This window comes from Caretta caretta, chromosome 10, assembly GCF_965140235.1.
Source record: "Caretta caretta isolate rCarCar2 chromosome 10, rCarCar1.hap1, whole genome shotgun sequence".
NCBI lineage: Eukaryota > Metazoa > Chordata > Testudines > Cheloniidae > Caretta > Caretta caretta.
Genome location: NC_134215.1, coordinates 32,853,610 through 32,877,446, shown reverse-complemented (window position 1 = coordinate 32,877,446; position 23,837 = coordinate 32,853,610). Strand labels below are relative to the sequence as shown.

At 53.9% G+C, this 23,837-nt stretch overlaps 1 protein-coding gene across 6 annotated transcripts in view; it reads left to right on the top strand.

Annotated features, from left to right (window-relative positions):
• MGRN1 (mahogunin ring finger 1) overlaps positions 1-23,128 on the top strand; it is a 106,980-nt gene extending 83,852 nt beyond the window's left edge. For 4 of the 6 annotated variants that reach the window (XM_048865678.2, XM_048865677.2, XM_075132844.1 and 1 more), the window contains 8 exons: positions 305-373; positions 3,101-3,260; positions 11,372-11,481; positions 14,125-14,348; positions 15,120-15,243; positions 16,018-16,063; positions 17,960-18,067; positions 20,419-23,128. In XM_048865678.2, coding sequence (XP_048721635.2) covers positions 305-373; positions 3,101-3,260; positions 11,372-11,481; positions 14,125-14,348; positions 15,120-15,243; positions 16,018-16,063; positions 17,960-18,067; positions 20,419-20,642 — 1,065 coding nt within the window. In that variant the 3' untranslated portion in view covers positions 20,643-23,128. Of the gene's footprint in view, positions 1-304; positions 374-3,100; positions 3,261-11,371; positions 11,482-14,124; positions 14,349-15,119; positions 15,244-16,017; positions 16,064-17,959; positions 18,068-19,147; positions 19,193-20,418 lie in introns of all 6 variants that reach the window. The other 2 variants (XM_048865681.2, XM_048865680.2) reach the window with 1 other exon arrangement.
• The last annotated feature ends 709 nt before the right edge of the window (positions 23,129-23,837 follow it).

Here is a 23,837-nt window from a genome sequence, read left to right as displayed (position 1 = left end):
TGCCCTGAGCCCCCTGCTGCACCCCTCCTGCACCCCAACCTCCTGCCCTGAGCCCCTTCCTGCACACCGCACCCCCTCCTGCACCCCAACCTCCTGCCCCAGCCCTACATTCATGGTCCTGCATACAATTTCCCCACCCAGGTGTGGCCCTCGGGCCAAAAAGTTTGCTCACCCCTGCCCTAGGCTGTGGCGCGGGTCTGGCAGCCCATTCTCTCCCTTGTTGCAGGTGAAGTGACTAAAATGGAATAAATGCAAATAAAGCAGCCATGACTCCTAGGCTAAGTGAAGTCCCTTTCTTTCCTAGGTGGATCGGGTGAGTTACCTGCTTCAGGAGATCTATGGCATCGAGAATAAAAACAACCAGGAGACAAAGGTACTGGTCATGTTGCCTTACTGCTAATTATGGCAGTCCAGGCCCTTCTGTTGTGATGCCACAGTCAGTGGTGAATTTGTCCCCTTCGGTTTTGTTTGGCAGCCTGAGGATGGGCTCTGTGCCTGATGTTCACAGGAGCTAGAGGGAGTGAGGCACCAGCTGCTGTTGGGTTTCCGCGGGCACCTCTCTCCATAGCCCATACCAATAACGGTCCATCACGAGAAGAGCCGTGCCAGGCTCAGCTACTGCACGCTCTGTCTCTGGTGCCCTGCACAGGCTGCTTCCCAGCCCAGAAAAGTCTTCCTTTTCCTCCCCTGTAAATGGGTCCTTGATCCCACCCCCCACCGCACTCCCTGAGATCACTCCTTGCAACTGACTGGTCGGTTAGCACAGGGCAGGCTGAGGAGAGCTCTCTGCATCCCTGAGGTTTGCGACTGTAGCGGTGCTGTTAGTGTGTGCAGGTTGGCTCCTCATTGCCAGGGGTTAACATTCCCCTTGTGCTGGGTCTGCCGCTGCAGTGCATCCCTTGGACGTGGCCATGTGTTGGAATGGACTGCTGTTCTCTCCATGTCCCTGCAGCCGTGGAGGAGTTGACTCTGAGTAGTCTCACTAGTGCCAAAGGGATTATATGGAAACCGCTTCAACTACAGACATAATCAGCTCCTTCTTGAGAAGACAAGCCTGGGATTTGATCCTGGGTTCTTATTTATTGCATGGCCTTGGGCACGTCATTTAACTTCTCTGAGTCTCAGTTTACCCCTCTGTAATGCTGACCTTCCCAGCTCAGTGGGCAGGGGGGAGAGGCTGAGAGTATTCATCTGTGATGTGCTCTGCAGATGAGAAGCACGGTGAGTGCTGGGTGTTGGCCTCTACAAATTTGACTGCTTTTGGGAGTGCTGTACTCGATTCCCCAGTGCTGCGCTTGCGGGAGGAAGTGATGTTAGGAAGGGAACAGAACAGGGGAAGCCCCACCCCTTCTCCCCCAGCCTTTTCCCAGGCCTGTGCTAACAATCTATGCCCTCTGTGTGGCTGCTCCACCAGGTAGCCCGTGGGGAGGCGGGAAACTCTTTTCAAATCCTATTACCTGGTCCCCTTAGAGACTCCTCTTTGCACTCCTGCTGTCTTCTGACGAGCCGTCGGACCCAGCTCTTTCAGACAGAGAGCCCTGTCAGTGCAAGACTTCGGGCTGTTTGTTGTTCAGTTCCAGTACAGTGAGCAGCCAGTGTGAAAAGGAGAGAGGAAGGACCTCCTTGCGCAACACGCAGGAGCCCTGAAATTGATCAAGAGCCCACACTATGTCCGCAGGCAGCTTCCAGCTGCTCGCTAGTGTGGTCAGCAGGTTGGCTCGCTCATCTGGCAGGAGCAGATGCTGTGTCTTCTTGTTTACGTCTAGGTTGCCCCACAGTGCGGCGTGCGTCCCAGTGTGCGTCAGCAAAGGGAACTCGCACGAAAGGACGAGCATGTCTGTGCACATCACTGAGGTCACTAATGGTTGGGCCCTTCCCCTACAATTGCGACTGCTCCAGGTTCAGCAAGTGTTGCTGATGGGGGGGAGCAGGGTCCACTGCACTGGAAGGATTCCTCTCTCCTCCCCCCCACCCCTGGCTTCAGCAGAGGGAGCTGCTGTGACTGGGAGCAAGTTCCTCTTTGTAGCGACTGCTGCATTTGACTGTCAGCTGCAAGTCGCAGGGCTTTGTTTAATGAAAGCCGTATAATTGAGCCCAGAGTGCGGCAGTGTTACACCAAGGGGGATGGAGGGGTCTTCCCTCTCCCACCCTAGGTATCTCACTTCGAAGAAGGCCACAAACTCCCTGCCGCAGCCTGTGTCCCTGGGGCTACTTAGAAGCCCTTGAGGCTCTGCATTGTGGCCCTGGAGGGTGACTGTTCACAAGTGTTGGGTTCTGAATGGACAGTGTTCCCTGAGCTGCACCCAGGACTTTGAAATTAACGTGTGTGAATCAGCAGGAGGAGATGGTAGGTGTCACCACCTCCTTCCGCTGCTGCCCCAGGCAGGGCCGGCTCTACCTTTTTGACCGCCCCAAGCAGCGATGGAAAATGCTGCCGAAGGGGGAAGCGGAGGAGCTGCCTCTGGCGTGCCGCCTAAAGCTGCCGCAGTGCCACCCTTTCCCGTTTGCCGCCCCAGGCACCTGCTTACTAGGCAGGTGCCTAGAGCCGGCCCTGGCCCCAGGGCAGATCTGGTTTGAGCTGTGGGCAGCTGCTGCCCTTCTCTCCTGCTGCTCAGCAGCTCCCCTGCTGGTTGCCTGTTCTGTTGCAGGGGAAGAAGGCTGGACAGGAGCATTGTGATCGTCGAGGGCGATCCTTCTGTAGAACACAGCCCAGAGACCTGCCCCAAGATCCTTCCTAGAGCAAATGTTTTTCTAAACATCCAGTCTTGGTTTTAAAAGTTGCTAGTGATCCACTACAACCCTTGGTAAATTGTTGCAGTGGTTAAAAAATGTGTAATGTGTTAGACCTTTCTCTGCTAGACTGAAGAGCCCATTATCAAATATTCGTTCCCTGTGTAGATACTCGTAGACTGTGATCGTCACCCCTTAACCTTCTCTTTAAGTTAAATAGATTGAGCTCCTTGAGCATGGATTGCAGCCTCTTTATCTTTTGAGCCATATTTCACCTTTGAGCTGCAAGGACCTCATTGGATTGCAGTGTCCCTTTCCTTCCCAGCAAAGCACCTGTATTCACGTGGCACTGCCTCTCCTCTCATAACAGCCTTCCGATGACGAGAACAGTGACAACAGCAACGAGTGCGTGGTGTGCCTGTCCGACCTGAGAGACACCCTCATCTTGCCCTGCAGGCACCTGTGCTTGTGCAATTCCTGTGCAGACACCCTGCGCTACCAGGCCAACAACTGCCCCATCTGCAGGCTGCGTGAGTACACTCAGGAGAGGGTGCAGGTCTCACTGCCATCTGTTGGGTAGCTGCAGTCTCCCCATTCGGGTGCAAAAGCCCTAACCTCTCTGGGCAGGGGTGGCTTTACCGACCAGCAGCATAAGTGGTTGGTGCCCTGGGATTATGGGTGGGGCAGAAACCTGTAGTCTGATTCTCTCCCCTCCTGCTCAGCCAGTGGGACCAGAACGGGAGGCAAAGTCTAGATGGACTATAGCCTGCTTAGCTTCCTCCAACCAGTGTCCCAGCAGTGTGTATCTTCGTCTTCCTTTCAGTCCACTCACCCTGTGTGTCAAGCTAGCAGCCCCATCTGGGAGAGGAAAAGGGTGTGTCTTTTATGTAAGCACCACCGTTTTTCCTGAAGCAAACTGGCTCCCGTCACTCCAGAGGGTTGATGCTAACTCATTGGCATTCTATTAAATGAATGGAGCTCTTGCGAGTCAGCAGTCTGTTTGGCTTCTACCACCAGCCTGCTTTACGTCCAGCACTTGGAGGTGTTAAATCCTTTCCATATCCCCTAATTCAGGGCCTATTCATTCAAAAAATGAATGCCTGACGCAGAACAGAGTAACTGCAGCCCTGTCTCCAGCTCAGTGCCCTGTTAATATTTCAGCAGTTACTAGGAATAGGACAGCAAATTGGATTAGGTCACAAGCATGACCCCATGCTGGGAGCTAATCAGACAGGTTGGGAGGTTGCAAGTTGGGCCTTGGCTCTGATGAGCTCTTCCAGGCATGATAGTTTTTTCTGAGCCTCGGGAGGGCCTATTGTGGACGCAAGCTCATTTAATTGTAACATGTTTAATTGCAAGCTCGTTTAAGTGTCTCTGGGGCTGGGTGGCTAACCTTGCACTAAACAGCTCAGTGTTATAATTTGAAAGGGCCTGAAGCAGCTGGCTTTCCCTGCTTGTTTGTTGGCCACCCGAAAGCCATGTGATCAGCCTGAATCAAACCATGGTATCAGATGTATTGAACCTATCCCATACTCGCCTACGTCTTCAATTACCGCCCCATATCCCCAGTATCCTTCACCTCCAAATTCCTCAAACATGTATTTACAGCTGTTGCCTTGAGTTCCTCTCCCCCTGCTCCATCCTGGATCCCCTCCAGTCTGTCCCACGCTCACTGTTTTGGACTGTAAGATCTTTGGGACAAGGCCTGTCTTGGTGTGCATTTGCGGAGTGCCCAGCATACTGGGAAGCTGATCCTGCTTGGGGCCTCTGGGAGCTACTGCAATATAAATATTTAAGTGTCCCCGACTGCTTCAGAAGATGGTGTTCTCTCTGGTGCTCGTAAAGGCACCAAATACTACTCCTGGGGAAATTCTATGCCAAAAAGTTAAAAATTCTGCAACAAAAAAATTAAAATTCTGCAAAATGCTGAATATTTTATTTGTCAAAATAACACAGTATAATCACACCAGTTTCAATTATTTTTGGTCATTTATTTCAAAATACCTGTCAGCAAGTATGTCTGTAACAATACGGACAACAGAAAAGATTCAGGAAATGTTTTTTGACAAATAGATTCCTTAGTAGGCATATTAATACAGAACTCTGAGTAATAATTCATTTAAACTGCAATACAGAACCGTATTTCCCACACCACCAGAAACAGTGCAAAGGCTGGGGGAGAGTCAGGGGTAATGGAGGAGCTGAGGGGGAGGGAAATAATTGCTGGGAAAAGACCAGAGAAGTGCTGGGGGGGGAGGGGAGAAGCTTTATAGGTCCTTAATTGAAAGGATGGAGATATTTAAATCTTCAACAGAGACTTTTAAATGGTCCTACTAGACATTATTTTTCCTTGTCATTCCTTGGGTTTCACTTCCTTGATACTTGTGATATCACCTTAGTTCTCTAGTCCTCCATCAGAACAACCATACTGGGTCAGACCAAAGATCCATGTAGCCCAGTATCCTGTCTTCCAACAGTGGCCAATGCCAGGTGCCTCAGAGGGAATGAACAGAGCAGGGAATCAAGGGATCCATAGAGTACGCCAAGAAAAAGAACCCTCTCACCTCAAAAGTAACCTCTTTTTAAATAGAAAACTCTTATGCTTTTGCTCTTTACATAACAAAAATAATGTGATGAAGCCACAAAGGCACAGTTGGGTCCCAAATAACCATGTTAACTAAATACTTGCACCCGCACACAGCCAGGCTTCATATATACTGCTGGTTTCTGGTGTCTTTTAAGACTTAGAATGTAGTGTGCACCATAGAGCGCTCTCAAAACTCCTCTGTTCTAGACACCACAGAAACCCTTTCAGGCATTCTTTATGCATAAAAAAGCAAACAAAGAAAATCCCCATTTGTTTCCAGATCACCATTAAAAAGGATAGCTGGGTCTTCAGAAGATCCTGTGGAAAGAACAGTATCTGATCATGTAACTAAAGATTATATCATAATGCATATGTATTGGAGGGGGAGGGGGGCAAATTAAGGTTGTACAGACAGGAAATGCCAGATGTCAGGCTAACTTATGAGTGCTTCACTGTACAATCTTAACATTCTTTTTAACACAGTCTTTTATATCATTTTCTTTTTTAAAAAAAAGCTTACTGAAAAAACTGATGCCCTCATGTGGAACCATGTTGACCCTCACATGGGTCACCAGCTAGTTTGGGACCTCTGCCACTTGAGCTGAGTAATTGGTAGTAATAGAAGGCTGTTATCTTCCTTGTGAACTGACCACTAGAGGGAGATGAAACCTGCTGGCAGAGCGTGTCTATTTGCTGACAGTGGAGGAATGTAGAGACTCAGGAGTAGACAGAAGTGGGGGGAAAGGATAAGAACTGGGTTGGGGGGGAAGACACACACTGGGGGGAGACAGGCTGAAGTGTGTGGGTTTTTGTTTTTTTTAATAACTACTAGATAAAATAAGTGATTGTGCACATGTATGTTCCAGTGCAGGGATACGGGTGCTCAGTGTGTTCAAGTCAAAGGCTTTTGCCAGCAGACCACTAGGTGGCACATGTCCTCCTACTCTCCTTGTGCAGTGAGCCAAGGCCATGAAAGGGGCATGTCCGCCACCACCTCCTCTGTTCCTTAGCATGGACAGGCACAAAAGCTGCTTACTCTAACTAGGAAAAGGTATTGTGAGGGACAGATATCCAGTTTGTACCCTCCCCCACTAAAGGAAAAAAGCAGAGGGATTTTTGCCTAAAAGTGCACTGTGGTGGTAGGTTTGCCTTGGAACTGAACCCGCACATGAGATGATGGATTCTGAATCCACAAGGAATGCCCCTCCAGCTGCCCGCATCTCGGAATGCAAATCAAGAGAAAAACAGTGTTCTTCCTCTCACTGTCGGCCGCCTCAAAGCACCCAAAGCATTCCGATGCTGAAAAGCGCTTGAAATCTTAGTCTTCATCGAGCAAGCCTTCCAGTAAGTCCTTCAGTGCCGGTTCGAGGCATCGTAAACATAAGCACTCACCAGCTCCATCAGACTCCAGTTCCTCCAGGACCATTGAGTCCCATGCCTTTATCTTTACTGGGCCCCTCTTCACCTGTACAGACAATCCAGACCACCTTGGCAATGCTGGATCCACCAATGATCGAGTCAGTGCCTCTGACTCCTTTAGCCTTCCTGTCTGCGAGAGATCTTGGGTGTCTCCTTTTACCGGCCTTTCCACGACTGCAACACCCAGCTCTGGTATTGAGCACTACAGGGTCTTCGGCATTCTCAGCACTATGCGCACCACTGGGCCTGTCCGTACTGTTGACGCACCCGGCACCATCCACACAGAGACATCTGGTGTGGTAGACGTTGCCAGTATTTTCAGCGTATCTGGGACCATCGATGAAGTCAGCTTTCCCAGAGCGATAATTAAAACCGAAGCCTTTGTCATCACTGACAAAGTCGACTTCAAAACTGCCAACACCCATTACCTCATCAGCATTCAAACCTCCTTATCCCATGCTATATATGGACTACAGGGCCCATCTCTCTCAAGACCCCCCTGAGCCCCGACAGGAATGCTCCCTCTGTTCCTTGGGGAGTTACACATTCCCTCTTCAGACTCGGAACTCTGTTACCATCCTGACCTTTCAGATCACCTCATAGACATCATGACAGGGGCACAGATTCTAAGGACTATGACTCGTCTTTTTTCAAGGAAGCCCCAAGATGGTGCCCTCCACTGTGGGAGGCTCCAACTGTGGAGTTCCCCTCTCTTGGCCATACTGGTCGTGGCCCATTCCAAGGGAGCTGAGACCTCCTTCAGAATCTCAGACCAGCCGGGGTCCCCTTCTCCAGTCCAAGAAGCCTTTCATCAGGCTCCTCTGACTTTCCCCTATTGAGGAGGATGAGATACTCAAGTAACCCCTGGATGTCCCTCCACGCACTTCGTCATCTCCAGACAAGGCTGTCACCCGCAGAGTCACCTCCAGAGGACTTCAAGGTTGTCCAGGACCTAATGAGAAGAGTGGCCTCTTCTTTAGGAGTGCAGGTGAAGCTGGTTCAAGAAAATCTGCAGTCTCCTTGATGCTGCACAAACACTTGCTACGGGAAACGTGGTCCTTCCCATTGAAGAAGCCCTGCTTGAGACCAGAGAAAATCCTTGGGCAGACCCCAGTTTCTATTCCACCTGCAGCCAAAAGACTGGAAAGATGCTGCCAAGCTCCTCAAATGGATTCTGATTGTTATCAGTTATCACACTCTCTGATGTGTCTCCAACTCACTGGTGGTTATGGCTGCCAGTGAGCATTCACACCTGTCTCATCTCAAAGCCAAGCTTAAAGACAGGTTGCTCAAGAGACTGGCTATATATGGCAGGAAAACTCACTCTACAGTTGAGGGTGGCTAACCGTCAAGTTCTCCTGTCCAAATATAATTGTATTAATTTTACAGCTTTAGCCAGACTACCAGAGAAGACTAGGGAACAGTTTATGGCTCTGAAGGGCACCTCACAGCAAAAACATCCCTCCACGCAGCTACTGATGCAACTGATACAGCCTTGTGATCCGTGGCCACTGTCCTTGCCATGAGATGTTCCCCGTGGCTCCAGGTGTCTGGAATTCCAAAGGAGCTGCAATCTGGGATTTGCTGTTTGAGCGGTCTGAATTGTTCTCTCAAAAGACTGACGTTGTCACGTGCACCCTGAAAAACTCCTGGACAACTGAGCTCAATAGGGGTGTACACCCCAATCAAAGAGGAAACAGTTTAGACCTCTGCCCTCACAGATCACATTTCCAGCAGAGATTTCCGGACTCTTAAGAGACAATCTAGGCCTTCTCGATGGCACCAGACGGCTTTGTCTCCATCAGGCCCTTCTCACTAGACATCAACAGCTTCTTAACAGTCACTTGGACAGCATACCAGGCTCTCCATGTATCCCAGCTTTTGGAAGATGCCTATTGCACTTTTAACAGTGCTTGGAACTCAAATAACGACAGACCAGTGGGTGCTCAGCAATGTGAAGAGGAATGTGTTATCCAGTCACCTACCTCCCCGCAGCCCACCTTCCCAGTCCCCTTTCAGGGACCATCTCACAAGACTGTGTTACTCTAAGAAGTCTGGTCTCTTCTGCAATGGGGAGTGATAGAAAAGGCTCATTGTCACCACAGAGGGATTCTATTCCTAATTCCCCAAAACTTCCAGGAAGTTGAACAAAGAAAATCAAGTTCCAGATTGTCCCCCTCGCTTCCATTACCCTACCCTGGAGAGTGGAGATTGGTATGCTGCCCTCTATGTGCAGGACACATACTCCTGGTAATACATCCAGGCCACAGGAAGCACCTTCACGTTATAGCTTGAGATACATGCAGTCAACACCCGGTGCTCCCCTTTGGCCTAGCGCGTGTATCGGCCTGCCTGCGCTGCCTAGGTGTCCAGCATGTCCCTTACCTAGACAACTGGATAGTGTGCAGTGCCTCAAGCATCCAAGTCCGCAGCAGCATCCTGATCAGAGGCTCTTGTCTAGTCCTGAAACTGAATTTGGACCAAGTTACAGCCAACGCAGCTCAAACTCCCCGTAACCTCTGGCTTCACGCTGCCCTGCTAGCCGCTGAGTGCAACAGGGAAACTGACTAATCCCTGGGTTGTCTTTAAGCACAAGCAAGCGGTATCAGTTGCAAGCCTGGTGTATTCTTAGACTCCCTTTAACCTAAGTCTGAGCAAAGTGACAAAATTAGAGCTTTCCAGAGAGTGAGTTGGGGCCAGAAATGAGATGGAGGCAGGGTGAACTGACGTAAATCGCCCCATGGACAGCCAAATCATCAATTTGAATCAACTTTTCCAGTTGTACTTCAGTTATTTCTACAGAAAGGTGCCTTGTCATTGGTTGATATAACCATTTAAACATGTTGATTTACAACTAAATAGAGCCTTTACGCTAGATTTAGGACATCTTTTTGCTACCTAGGACAGTACACTATAACTACATACATTTATTTAAGCAATTATATAGCTTAATATTTTCAAATTCTTATTAATTGTATATTTTTAGTATGTTAGAAAATGGTGAATAATATATTGCTTATTTACTAGGTAATTAACTTTTTTCTTGTAATTTGTGTTAAGCTGCAATAGGATAGTAACTGGAATTTAATTAAACACACACAACAGCACATAAAATTGATTTTTTATTAAATAAAATAAGGCCTTAATACAGTGCATTAGCTAATGTGCCATATTTATAAAGCTTGACCTCAAAAGTTAGCTGTGTTCCCTGGATTCTTTACATCAATAAAGCAGCCTTTATCTCACAGTTTTTGATAGAGGCTCATGGATTCAGTATATTTATTTTTTATTTAAATGTTTTAAAAAATTATAGTAAGTTTAGACCTTAACATATTTTGGGTTAAATTCAGATTTCATTTTAATCAGGTTTCTTTTTAAAAAGAAAACTGTGTAATTTAAATAGCAACCCTTGATTTCTAGTGGTGAAAAAAAATCTATTTTTTTCCCTCAAAAGAACCCATTGATTTGTCTGGGCAGAGGCTGCTCTAGGGTAGTGACATGGAGGCCAACGTGAGCCTGTGAATGAAACAAGGAGGCCTGAGTTTAATCACCTTGTCCCTTTGTATGGGATGGGCCTGGACCCGTTTCAGACCATCTCAGAGTCTTGTTCATTGGGGGATTTCAGCGCATCTGATGTGCCTCCTAGCCCTAACGTGTTAACAAGTCATCGTTTAACTCCCCCCATTACCAGAAAATTAATGCCACATTAACACAGTGGCCAACTCCTCACCCCCACCCTGGCCTGGAGCAACAAATCTGAGGCTGAGAAACAGTAGAGGGAGCTGTGTCTCCCGCCCCCAGCGCGGTTCTTGCAGAGCAGTCACAGAGAGCTGCTGACGGTCTCCTTGGCATTCTGTGTGCAAATCTGTCAGAGCCTGGCCTGCTTTTCTTTCTCCTTCCCACTTCTCAGAGAGTAGCCCCAGGCCTGGCCCCATCCCCACACCTCCCAGCACTAGTGCAGCATCCTATGCACCAGGGAGTCTTCCTGAGCCATGGCTGGGGTCCCTGCCTGTCTGAGGGCCTTTGTAGTGCTGCCCCACGGTGCCCGAGCCTGGCGACTGCATCTTTGCCCTGGGCCTGCATTGGGGATTGCCACAGTGTACCAACTCCTGGCCTCCCGCCATGCGTCAGCCCCTCTCCTCCCTGCGGGTCGCTGGCTGGGGGCAGGCTGACACGGCTGGCCGCAGATGTAGGGCCTTGCTCAGGTGCAGCAGCGCCCCCCAGGTTAGTTATGAGAGTGGGCACTTCCAGAAGGGCCTGGGGCTGTATTTCCATATAAATAGAGCTGCCGTTTCATTCGCTACAGATGCTGCTCGGGGCCAGGGGCTCTGTCTTCTGCCAGACTGCTCCTCCCTCCAGTTTCTTGCACTAGCGGATGAGCTAAGGGGGCTAGACACCAGCACTTGGCTTCCGTGTGTTCAGCTACGAGACTTAGCCTGAAATCGGTGCCAGTCAGCTGGAGGCGGCTCCCCCCAGGAGCTCCTGGTCTCTAGGGTGCAGGGTCTCACCATGGTGAATTCTGCCTGCTAACGGGGTGTCTGAGCCATGCCCCTAGTGGAGTTCCTGTGGCACAAGCTGGCGCTGTCTGACATGCTGCTTTGGCCATCTAGTCACCTGTACAGTGTTCCCTCCTAGCCTTCCGCGCCCTGCTGCAGATCCGAGCTGTGAGGAAGAAGCCTGGGGCTCTGTCGCCCGTCTCGTTCAGCCCCGTCCTGGCGCAGACCATGGACCATGATGAGCACTCTGTAAGTAACTCTCAACCCTGTATGGCTTCTGGCCCTGTGTTCCCCCAAAGCGAGTGCTGTCTCCCTACCCAACAGGAAATGTGCAAGGGAAACAGTGAGTGGACTTGGTCACATTAATCATCAGAGCATAAGCTTTCGATGAAGTGAGCTGTAGCTCACGAAAGCTTATGCTCTAATAAATTTGTTAGTCTCTAAGGTGCCACAAGTACTCCTTTTTATGGATACAGACTAACACGGCTGCTACTCTGAAACCTGTCATTAATCACCAGGAGTCTCACTAGCATGTGAGACCTTCCACGTACGAGGGCTTGCTAACACGCTGGGCTTCGCTTCCTCCTAATGCCCAAAGTGCCCTAACCCCAGACACTGCTCCCATTCGTTCTAATAGCGCTCGCCCAACCACCGTGCTGGAGGGAAGCAGCATTATCCTTGTTTTACAGATGGATACATTTTGGGAGACTTGCCTGTAGTCCAGAGGGAGTCAGTATCAGAACACAGGGATTCCTGGCCCCGGTCCTGTACTGGAACCCTGAGATCAAAACCCCTTCTTACTTGTTTTCCTGCTCCAGACTCCTAGGACTGGGAAAAAGAGCCTCTATCGAGTTCCTGTTCCACCCATGGGATTGCTTGAGGGAGCTTGTCTGGATTTGTCTAGCCCCGATCTCTTTGAAGGGCGTGCTTGGGTTCTCTTTGTAAAACTCTTGTTCAGAGAGGTTGGGGTTGACAATAGCAGAGTCAAACCAAGTCTCAGATGCAAGCAGAACTGATTGCAAAAGAGTCCCTGCACACCTTGTGTAAAGCAAACACCTTTGGTTGTGAAGTTGCTTAAAAAACCTCTCTAAAACTCTTCTGGTTGAGTGTTTGCACCCTGGGACTTGTTCATGATTGCGGTACAGCGCAACGAATCAGGGGCCGTGCCTTGGCAAGCAGGAGGGGGAAGCACAGCTGAAGTATAAATGCAAGTGACGGACCTAAGAGAGGGAGGAGCGATCCATTGTTATCCCCTAGACCTATCCAGTGAGGCTTGCAGCTACCCTCATCTTCAACACCAGGGAGGCTCCTGCTTCCTCTTGCTCCAATCAGCCTGGGGGCTTGGCTCATGGTGGGGCACTGGGACCTGTGTTCTCTGCAGGTCGCATCTCTTCATTAAAGATGAGGGCTGTTGTCTGATGCTGTTATACAAGCTTGACACAGCCTGCAGCCTCCTCGCAAGCTGCAGATGAGGCCCTCCGAGGATCACGCAGGGCACCCTGCAGTGGTCATAGAATCATAGAATATCAGGGTTGGAAGGGACCTCAGGAGGTCATCTAGTCCAACCCCCTGCTCAAAGCAGGACCAATCCCCAATTTTTGCCCCAGATTCCTAAATGGACCCCTCAAGGATTGAACTCACAACCCTCCTGGGTTTAGCAGGCCAATGCTTAAACCACTGAGCTATCCCTCCCTTCCTACTGAGTTATCCCTCCCTTCCCTGTGGTGCTGTAGGCAGAGCAATAGGCTGCAGGGACAGCTGGGTGGTAAGTGCCCGATGAGAGGGAGCTGTTGCTTAAAGATGTGTGTAAGTTTCAGTGACTGATTCGCAGGGCCCTGTGTGGCCCCTGGCTGTGGACTTCACTGCAGGATCCAACCCCCACCCCCCGGCCTCAGAACCGAGCTACAGCACCTGAGCTTTCGTTTAAAAAAGAAAACACAAAATAAAAGGGTTGGTTCTTGCCCCTCATGACTGCGAAGAAAACGTCCCCGATATAAACCAATCTCTTACTGTCTCCTCATGTCTGCTGCCTCCTGAAACAGGAGCTCTGAGCTGGTGTCTGTACACAATGCCCCCTCCAGCTTGGTGGGGCAATAATCCTGGAACCTAGGGGCAGTTTTAGTGTCAATGCAATTAAGTATTTCATTGCTCGCTTAGCTCACTATCCCCCACTGCCTCTCCAATTACCTAAACCCACAGTGTGCTGTACCTCGCTGCCATGTCCTCCGGCATGCATGCACCAACCTCTACAAGGCACTTGTGCTTTGTCAGAGCAGATGTTGTTGGCACTGAAAGGCATCACAAAGTGAATGGGTTATAACATCTCAGTCAGTGGCAGAGATGCTGAGCTGGGCATATTCTTTATACTCCTCCTCAGCGCAATAAAAACTTCCCTTTGGGAATTTACCAGCCTGCCCCCAAAACATGAGCACTGCAGTGCAGAATTGAGGTGCAGTTTGCCGCTGATGATGGTGATTAATAATTGGGTTCAAATGACATTGGTTTAACTACTTTTAACAGGACACCGTCGACATGTATGGCATGTCCCCTCAGCCCCCAGTTTCCCAGTCATGTGAAAGACCCAGACAGACAACAAAGGAAACTCACTATGTGGAGGAAGCAGCAGGAAGGGCTGTTGGATGCACAAAAGAAATAAACTGACAAATAGCAAGCACATAACATATTGCTCTCTCTAATCTTTGCCTTATAGAATTTTGACTGTTGTTTGAAACAGATGTGTGCACAAAATTTTAAGTTGGTGGTGCCCCTTTAAATTAACCATTAAAGGAGCAAAGGATTTACTGTGCAAAGAATAAAGCAGGGATCCAGGTTTTGGACTGGGTCCAGCTTGGTGGGGTTGCCTAATGTTACCCCTGTTTTCCTCACCTGCAGAGCTCCGACAACATCCCTCCAGGATATGAGCCCATTTCGCTGCTGGAAGCATTGAATGGCCTCCGCTCCATCTCCCCATCCATCCCTTCCGCTCCTCTGTACGAGGAAATCAGCTACACCGGGGTGGTGGATGGACTGCCCCCAGCCGGCCGTCCACTAGCCGGGATTGACAGAGCCATGGAGAGCGGCCCTCAAAAGAGCAAGCGGAGCAAATCTCCAGACAGGTCAGCCCTAACTTCAGAAACGTCCCTCCCCCAGGGCCTCTTCCCTGCATGTGCCTTCTAAATACCCCTAGAGAGCTCAGGGCTACCGACCATTCCCATCTGTCTCCGTAGGCTGCATCACAGGAGGTCCCCAGCTTTCTCATATCAGCTGTCCATAAACACACTGAGCTGGGGAGTAGCCTTCCTGGCTCCTGGTCACAGAGCGATCTGCTGTCCTAGTGCCGTGTGAGGCTGGGAAGTGGCAGCCCCGGATTTTCAGCTGGTTTTGCAGCCGTGCTTTCGCACTCCCCATGTCCCGCACCCCCAGTTCTATGCCCACACTTCCTTTGAGCTTTTTCTGGTATCATGCCCCTCAAGCCCCAGGCTGCAGGTGAACCTCCCCTTGACACGTGGAGACCCAGTCCGGAAGCAGAGCCCTGACAAGCATTGCAAGAAGGGGCTGAAACTCCTGGGAATGCCAAGTTCAGATCCCAGCAGGCCTGAGGTGGCCCTTTGCCCTGCTGAGCAGGTTCTATGCAGGTGACTGTTGGCTTGTGTCTCAAATGACACGCACCAGGGGTCTGAGCACTCGAAGCGGCTGCTTATGCCCTTGTGGCCCTTTCTATGGGAGGGAGGTTCCTGATCACACGTTCCCCTGCCTACACTCTTGTGCATCTCCTGGTTTCTGCCGTTTCCGCTGTGCTGTGCCTGCCGGGGGTTGGGAGGTGCCATGGGAATGTAAGTTGCTGTGTTTTGTGGCTCTCTGCAACGTCACCCTTCTCCTACCCCCAGTGCGTTACGATCTCCTTCGTCGCCGATCCACGAAGAGGATGAGGAGAAGCTCTCTGAGGACTCGGACTCCCAGCCAGCGCTGAGCGGGGCCGAGCTGGTACTGAGGAAGAACAGCTCTCCTGGAGTAAGTCCCCATCCCAAGTACTCAACCCTGGTTGCTCCCTGCCCCATGAGCCCTGCACCAGTGAAGGGCCATTCTCTGGGCTGTGGCCTGGCGGCTGGCTACGGGTGCCAGTCTGGGGGGAGGTGCATTTCGGGCAGGATCTTCCTGTGTAACAGGGCTCAGGGTAAACCCTTTAGTGCATGATGGGAAGGAGCCCGGAGTCTGCTGCCGGGGAGCCCCAAACACTTCCCCACCTCCCTTAACTCCACAGCTCTCTACCCCCCAACCCCAATGCCTTGGGTTTCCCATGCTCCCAACCCCTCCCCTTGGGCACAATGGGAACTATTACAATTACAGCCCGGGAGGGCATTTCTAACCCCTTGGGGCTGGCACCTGAAGGGCTTTGTTAACATGGGATGCTCCTGCCGGTGCAGAAGGATTCCTGAGTGGCAGATCTAGGTTAATTCTGGCTCCAATCACTGCAGCTGGCTTTGCAGCTTCCTAGCTCTGAACCCCCCAACCTGGGCCTGCCCAGTGGACCCACAATCAGCACCTGACACCTGGGAACCTCCAGGAGGAGGTTTCAGCAGGGGGTGGTGTGACTGGACAGGTGGCCACCCTCGTTCCCCAGGCCAGTACGGTACTAGTGTGGTGATAATGCTGGGCACCCTGTATCGGGGCATCAGGCTGCCCCCTGTCCTGGACACAGCCCTCCTGAGCACGTCGGTACAGTATACTGAGTCCGAGGGGAGGGGTTCCAGCCTGCAGAAGTCATTCTGTTCTCTCCTTTTCCAGAGCATAGTGGCTGAAGAAATGGAGGGGATCTCATCCCTGCAGCAAGGTACGTCCTGCCTTCAGATAAGTTAGTCTAGAGTTTGGGGCTGGAATTGACCCCCTGCTCGCCTCTTGGTCTTGCTCTCTCAGCTTATGGCAGGGCTCCTTCTAATCCCTCTGGAAGGTGCTCCTTGGGGAAGGACATGGTCTCAGCCTAGGATCACATGCCCGGGTCACTGATCTCTGTTGAATGTGGGAATCCCTCTGCCAGGGACCGGCTTTGGGGTTTCCAGTTCCCCTTGGAAACTTGAATCTGACAATGGCTAATCAGCTGCAATTCCCCAGTCTGAGGGCCTGTCCGGGCAACAAGCTGGGGGGTAAATCTGCAGCACGCTAGCCTGCTGCGTATCAACTGGCCACATGGATCCTTCGACCATGCACTCAGGGTATGTGCACGTTTAATCTGGGAGATGTGATTTCCAGCCTGTGCAGACATACCGGCACTAGCTCTGCTTGAGCTAGCATGCTAAAAATAATGGAGCTGGGGTAGCATGGGCCGCGTCTTGGGATAGCTGCTGGAATACGTATTTGCCTGGATCCCGGGTACATACACAGGTGGCTGGTCTGAGCAGCCACCCATGCAGCCCCAGCTACACCACTGTTTTTAACACGCTAACCTGAGCTGGGAATCTCACCTCCCAACTCAGAGGCAAGACGTAAACATTCCCCTGTGTGCATTGAGCGCTTGGGAGCTCTGCGTGTGGTAGCAGGGTCCACGTGGCCAGTTAGCGCAGGGGCAGGCTGCTGTGCTGCAGATTGACACCCCAGTTTGCCATGCACTCACCCTCTAGACAAGCCTGAGCTTTGTCCATGGGATTTCCTTGGAGACTGAGCGCCCCCTAGTGCTTGTGCACGGACACAGCGCCTGACCCATCACTACTGGGCCCCAGGTGTGATTCTTCATTGAAACATGAACTTTGTGCAACAGGGGTCTTTGTGTGAAGAACACTCAAGATCTGCAGAGCTCTGTGCGCTGTGACTCCTTCCAGCGCGTCTGTCTCAGATCTTCCAAAGGGAGCATTTAAAAACTGCATTTGGACAGTGGCAGAAGCTGAAGGGGAAACCACGCCAGCTGGGAACTAGGGAAGCGACAGTGACTGAAATTTCTCATGCGTTCCTTCCCAGCCGGCTCTCCCTGGAGCTGAGCTCTGCCCAGGGTGGGCTGACGGGGCAGATCAGTAGTGCAGTGCCAGGCTGGCTGTGTGCATTCTCCTCCCCTTTGTTGCTGTCACCATGTTCCCCAGCCTGCGCCCAAGGGCCAGGTGGGAGGCAGAGGCTCTCGGTTGGCCGTTGTGCCAGGCAGCACCCACCATTCCCAAACACTTGATGGGAAATTTCACTGCAACTTAAAAGCCTAGATCTCATTCCCTAGACAAACCCTCAGTAACACCAGGCTGCCTGTTGATCTGCTGTGGGAGGTGGCTTCCACATGGGGAAGGAGGAGAGTGCCAGGGGTGGGTTCTCTGTCTTGCCCAGTGCCAGGTGGCCATCTCCCTGCTCCAGTGCTGCTCCATGGGTAAGATCCAGGCTGTTCCCTGCATGCCTGGGGCTGGCTCAGTGCTCTGCTAGGATTCGCACTCTGGTGCTGTGATCAGTGCCCAGGGCAGGGCTGTCAGGAGGAATAGCAGGAGGCATTGCGCAACTTCGCTGGGCTCCCTAGGCCTGATGTGTCTTCAAGTGTCTCGGCTGCAGACAAGAGAGGTGCCTTTTTCAGTCGCTGGCCCTGTCACCTGGCAGCGTTTGCAGGGCGCAGCAAGGGACAGTGGGGAAGGAACCTGTTCTCCCAATGCGTATGGCAGTGGGGGGCCCTTCTTAGCACTGGTCTCTCCTCGGGAGGGAAGGCAGCACAGGCCCCTCCATCTCTCTCTCGGGACTAAGCTGTCCAGCTCTCTGCTGACTCCAGGTAGCCGCCTGCCCTCCATGGAAGACATCCCGCCAGAGAGCAACTGCAGCGAGCACAGGAGCCTTACGCGGTCGGAGAGCGACCCCCCAGTTGATGTGTACCTGCCAGGTAACAGCCCAGCCCTTGTGCGGGCACGGCGCTGATTGGCGGTGGGTGGTGCCGCCGCGGCTTGGCAAGGGGTCTGTGCTGTGCCTATTGGCTGCAGGCTGAGCCACCCTGCTTGCAGCTTGCTTGCCTGGGTTGGCGCATCAGGCAGCTCGTCTCCAGTGGAGAGCGAAACTCTCCCCTAAAGCACCCACTTGCCATGATCATATGGAGCTAACTGCTGCCTCCAGGGGCATGGGTGAGTGGGGCTCCCAGAGAGGTAACTTGCCCTATATCTCCCTTTGCCGTCCCCCTCCTCCCTCACCCTTTTGTCTTGCTGCTTCCAGTCCCACCCCCTTTTCTCCTTTCTGCTCTTTGGGCTGCAGCCACCAGACGGCAACACAATTGCAAGTGTGATAGTGGCCTCCCCGTCCAAGTTGGTGAGATTCTCTTTCCCCACTCCACCGAAGATTCAGGAGTACATGAATAGAGGCATAACATGTGGGGGGGCTGAAAACCCCTGGTCTCCCTCCTCTAGTGACAGCCGCATCTGATCACTGGCCCTGGCGCTCCAGCTGTGAGCTCCCACCAAGGGGAAAAGCCCACCTGGCAGCAGATCCCGGGCACACCCAGAGAAGAGCGCAGGCTCCTGGCTTTATTGCTCCTTGTCTCCATACTGCTGATCTAGGGAGGGAGAGGCAGGGCCTGCCATGCTGGGGCCGCTGAGCAGTGAGCATTGCTGGCTGTGCAGGGGAGGACCCAGGCTGCAGCCCCGCTGCCGTTAGAGCAGGGGAATCCTCCTCCAGGATGCCTGTGCAGGAAGGGCTGTGGCAGCAGGGGGATTGTGCCTGCTGTCACCACAATCCACACGCGGCACACTGGGCTCATCCTGGAACCAGCCTGTGGGCGAGGGAGGGGCCCACTCACTGTGCCGCGGGCGGGGGATTGCGCTTCGGGGGGGCTTCGTGGCTGAGCTGCTCCCAGTGCAGCTCCGTCAGCTGTAGTCCTTGCAGCCTGTTCTCCCCCGTAGAGTCGCGGTCTGTTCTGAGCGTCTCTCTAATGTCTCCTTCCTTCTGTCTGCCTCCCTGCTCCTGCCCTGGGCAGCACTGGGTCCTGATTCCTGCTCTATTGGGATAGAGGAGTAAGCTGGTACGTCGTCTCGTTCTCTTATGCGCAGGGAATTGCATGGGGCGGCAGGACCCCTTTCAGGGTGGGGCTGTGGTGGGGGCAGACTAGCTGAATGTGTCAGTACCAGGCTGGCCCCTTCTCCCCTCCCTGCCCTTCCAGCTCGGCCCAGGATGGTGCATTGCTGCAGTGGTTTCCCCTCACCACAGGGTGGCAGTAACAGGCCCCAGTGCAGGGCATGGGATTTCAGCCAACTGGCCTGAAATCCTGGAGTTCAGCTGCTCCCAGGGCTTCTCTCTCTCCAGACTGCTCAGCTTGTGCCTCCTTTGTGAATTGTCTGCAAACTGACTTGTCAGCTCTGATCCTACCCCCTGGCAGCATTCCTGAGTCCCCTCTGCCCAGCGCTAGCCAGGCCCAGCACCCCGCCAGGCTCCACTGGGCAGGCCACCAGTGTCCCTCTCCCCAAGAAAGCGAGGTGAGTTCAGCTCACTGCTCCTCACGACTAGGGGCGCATGGTGCCTCCAGCCACCGCTGCTGTTACAGGAACAGAGGAGCCCGGTCCCTGCCATGCTGAGCACCCTCCCACAGCCCCTTGCTGAATGCTCCTGCAGGAGGCCCATAAGCATGTGGGTAACTCAGCCCTGTTAGCACAAGTGGCCAGGGTGCGGAACTTGCCCAGAAACCCCCTCTCACACGCACACAAGGAGATCTGATCTGATCTGCTTCCGCTCACCATGTGCAGGGTTCCCCAAAGACTGGGGGGCCAAGAGCCTGAAACCTGCGGGGGTTCCCATCTGGGCCCCGGTGCCCGCTGGGTCCACGTCCTGCTGAACTGTGGCAGAGGGCATGGGGCTCGTGCACTCATCAGCAAAGCCAAGAAACTGGAGAGGAAATCCTTGTTGGGTCCCCACCCAGCCCCTCTGTCCTGGGAGCCAGCACAGGGCAGTTCCCTTCCCAAGCAAAGGAGAGCGGGACATACCTGGCATATGCTAGACTGTGGGGAGTGTCCTGTTTGCAGCCTGAGTCCCTCTAGCCTCCCCCCATCCCCGAAAGGTCCCGTGCCCACAGGGCTCCTCTGGTGTGCACATGCTGGCTGATTTCCCCCAAGCTGTGGCTCAGCCCATCCTGTGCCCGCCTGCTCCACCCCTAGGCTGATCAGAGGGAGGGAGGGAGGGACCGCAAGGCGAGTGAGCTGTCTTCCTGGGCTGTGACATCTGTGTCTCTCTCTCTCTCTCTCCCCCCTCCTTCAGGGTCGTCCGACTCCAAGACCCTTCCAAGCCATGGCGCCAACAGTCCCACTCAGCCCCTCCTCTTCGACCAGCCCCAGCTCTGCCCAGAGGACGCGCGCAGCCTTTCCTTCCGCCCAGGCCTGCGGCGGTCTCAACTGCGTCCCAAGCCACATGCACAAGCTCTCCTCTCCCCGAGGGAGCTGGGAGCCTCCCACGCCCAGCAGGGCCCCCAAATGACACTCTGAACATGGCTCGGGTGTGTTAAATGAGTCTGTAAATGGGGCAAGAGGAAGGCAGGCGCTGCCCCCTGCAGTGGGTTCGAGCCAGGCTCCCACTTTCCTCTTGGGACTGGCTGCTCCCCTCACCAACGGGCACAACTTTTGCACAGGTTGGTTTTTTAAAGATGTTTAAAGTACTTCCTGTTCTAACCCCTCCGCCCCCTTTCCCTCCCCCCACAGAGGAGCTGGTGGGAGGGAGTTGTTGGGGGGCGGGATGCAAATGAAGGACACTCCCATGTATATTTTGTAAACACGACGACTGTTCGCAGCTGTAGGGTTGTGCTGCCCCTCCCCTGTAAATACGTCTTGGGCCCTTGGGCCAGTCACCCCTTGCAGGCCGGCCAGGGTCTGCTCTGCTTTCTCCTGGGGGCACCCAGCCCGGGGGGGGGTCTCTAGCCAGACTTATGTGGCACTCCCTCTCCTCCTGGTGCGATGGTCCCCTGGGTGTGGCATTGCCACCTGTCCAGCTGGTGGCTCCATGATTGCTTTGCAGCTGGCGCTCACTCCCCTGCAGCCTTGTGTGGGAGGAGCAGTGTGGATAGGCTTATGCCTTCCCCTGCAGAGGGACGAGGGCCCCAGCTGCACTCACAGGAGGGACAGCCCCTCTGTGGGGAGCCTGCTCCTGCTCAGTCCTTCCCAGGGAAGATCCAGCCGAATCTCCAGCATGGGGCACACGGGATGCCACTCCCCTTCCTGATCCTGCACGGGGGCTCTTGGGTTCAGCCACCAGCTGCTACCCTGCTCCCTCCAGCCCGTCCTTCTTGGGGAGTTGGTCGCTGCTGCGCCGGGGTGGACCTAGCACCTGTCCCGCCCTGCTGTGTGGCTTCTTCCTGCCAGGCCCTGGTTCCTGGGATCTCAGCATGCCATGCATGTCTGCAGGCAGGCTCTTACCTAGCTCACAGCACTGGCGAACTCCTGCCAGCGGCTCCAGGGCAGCCTGCTCTGTCAACGCCCTCGGGCTCCATGGGCTGCTTTCTGAGCTCCTTAGACACAAGCACAAGCCTCCTGCCGGAAGGGGGGGCTTTGCCCCACCAGGCAGCCACCAGCAGCACCCACTTGGCTACCTGCAGGGCCAGGGCCAGTGGGGCCCTGCTGAGTGACACTGTTCAGGGGAGCCCTTAGGGAGAATAGCCTGTTCTTCGTCCTTTACTATTCTGCCCACTTTCCCTGCTGCAGTGAAGCCCTGCCACCTGCTCCTCCTAGCTCTGGGGAAACCCTTCCCCAGCCCAAGTCCTAGCCCCTGGAATCTCCCCATAGCCCCAGCACCACCGTGGTGTGTCTGAGCCCTGGCAGGAGCAGGGAGCCCGGCCTGCAGAGAGTTGGGAGCAGCGCCCTGGCAGTGCTAGGCCCTGTTACAGCTGCAGGGCCCAAAGGTGTGGGAGGATCAGCCTGGCAGTTTGTTTCCCGCTGGCTGGGGCAGGGCCGATGAGTCGAGCACTCAGCTGTGGGTGGGGTTGGGCCCAGCATCTCTCCAAAGCCAGCAGCTCCATGCTCAGCACCACCAGCAGTGAAGCCCAGGCGGAGGGGTCCTGCCCCCTGGTACGGGATTCCTGCCATGCTGGGGCATGGGAAAGGCCTCCATGGCAGAGAACCACCCCCTAACCCATGGCCCCTTTGAGTTGCAGCCAGCTGCCTCCACCCTGGTAAGGCCTTCATGAGGCAGAAGATCACCCCTAGGCCCTCACTGCGCTCTCCTGGGCTCGGGTGTCTGTTGCTGAGGAGATGGGGCGTGCATTGGGGTAGCAGAGGGGTCAGTCTTCCCAATGCTCCTGCTACGGCTCCTCCCCTGGAGAGCAGGCACGGCCATGGCACAGGAAGATGCCGTGAAAAGCACCTCCCGGCCCTTGCCACTGACTTCGGTGACTCCCTTTGGTAGCAGGGAAGCTTCTATCACCGCTATTTCCAGGGGCGTGAATCTCTCTGCCCCTCGTCCTGACCTGCAGCTGCATGCTCCCTGGGCAGGGTTCCAGACGGGGCTAGCGGGGCATGGGGGTGCTGACAGCCTACGGGGCTAAGGGAGACCTGCACTCTGCACACAGCTGCACACCTGGAGCAGGAGGTGTTTGGGCACCTGCTTTTCCCCAGTGCCCATGGCCTCGTTGGTGCCCCCTGTGCCCGCCTTGATCGATGTTGCTCAGTGCGGTGACCTTGCTGTGTGCCTTGTTCCTGCTTTCTGTGCTGTGGGGAGCCCCTCACCCCATCCATGGGGCTGGCCTGGACCCTGCGGGAGTCTTCTGTCCCTAGTGGGAGCTCTGCCCACAAGGACGCATTCCCAGGGGCAGGTTTGTGTGCATGGCTGCTGGGCTCTGCCGTCTGCTTCCGTTTGCCACCATGCCTTTCATTCTCTGCTCCTCCCCAGTGAGATGGGCCAGCCGCCTGTCTCCCCCGGCAGGGATTTCTGGGGGCTCCTCCCTTTGTTCCTTTGTTTAGAGTAATAAATCCATGCAGCAATAGCCTCTGTTTGGCCGTTATTGTAGTCTGTGTGTGCATCCCCTGCCCCATGCAGGGGGAGCGGAGCAGAGCACTCTGGGGCAGACGGCTGAGCCCAGACTCGGGCCTGGGTTTGCCCTGTCACCGGAAACCAACTCCCCTGCAGAGGCCAGGCCCCACGGCACTCAGACCCCATGATGTGCACAGCGGGCCCGGAGAGGTCTGGTGGAGGCTGTGGCTGCAGAGGTATTAAGGGGTCTCCGTCCTGCCAGCCCCACCCTCTGAACACAGCACCTGTCTCCCCAAGCAGCTATCTGCAAAGCCCCAGGCCTGGGGTCTGGCTGGGTGCAGGCAGGCTCTAGGTTCCCAGGGGGCTGCTGGGGCCCTGCTGCTCATGACTGCTTCTTCAGACCATGGCCCTCCCCACCCTCAGGCCAGCTCATCCATTGGCTGTGGGGAGACGTCCCTGCTGCACAAGCAGGATGGGTTCATTCCATCTAGCACCTGGACTCACTGCTGCCGGGCTGGTGGCGCCCACCCGCTCACCCCGCCCACATGACTGTGCACTGGGAATAGGCGCCCTGATGTTCCCCTCAGCTCTGACACGGTGCCTGCTCACTCCCTGGCATCAAGCTTCTCCTGGCCCTCTCTGCTGCTGCCGCCTTGTGTCCCCTAAGCTTCGCCTAGCCTTTAACAGAGGTGATAACTGGGACTCCAGGAGTCAAAGGGTTA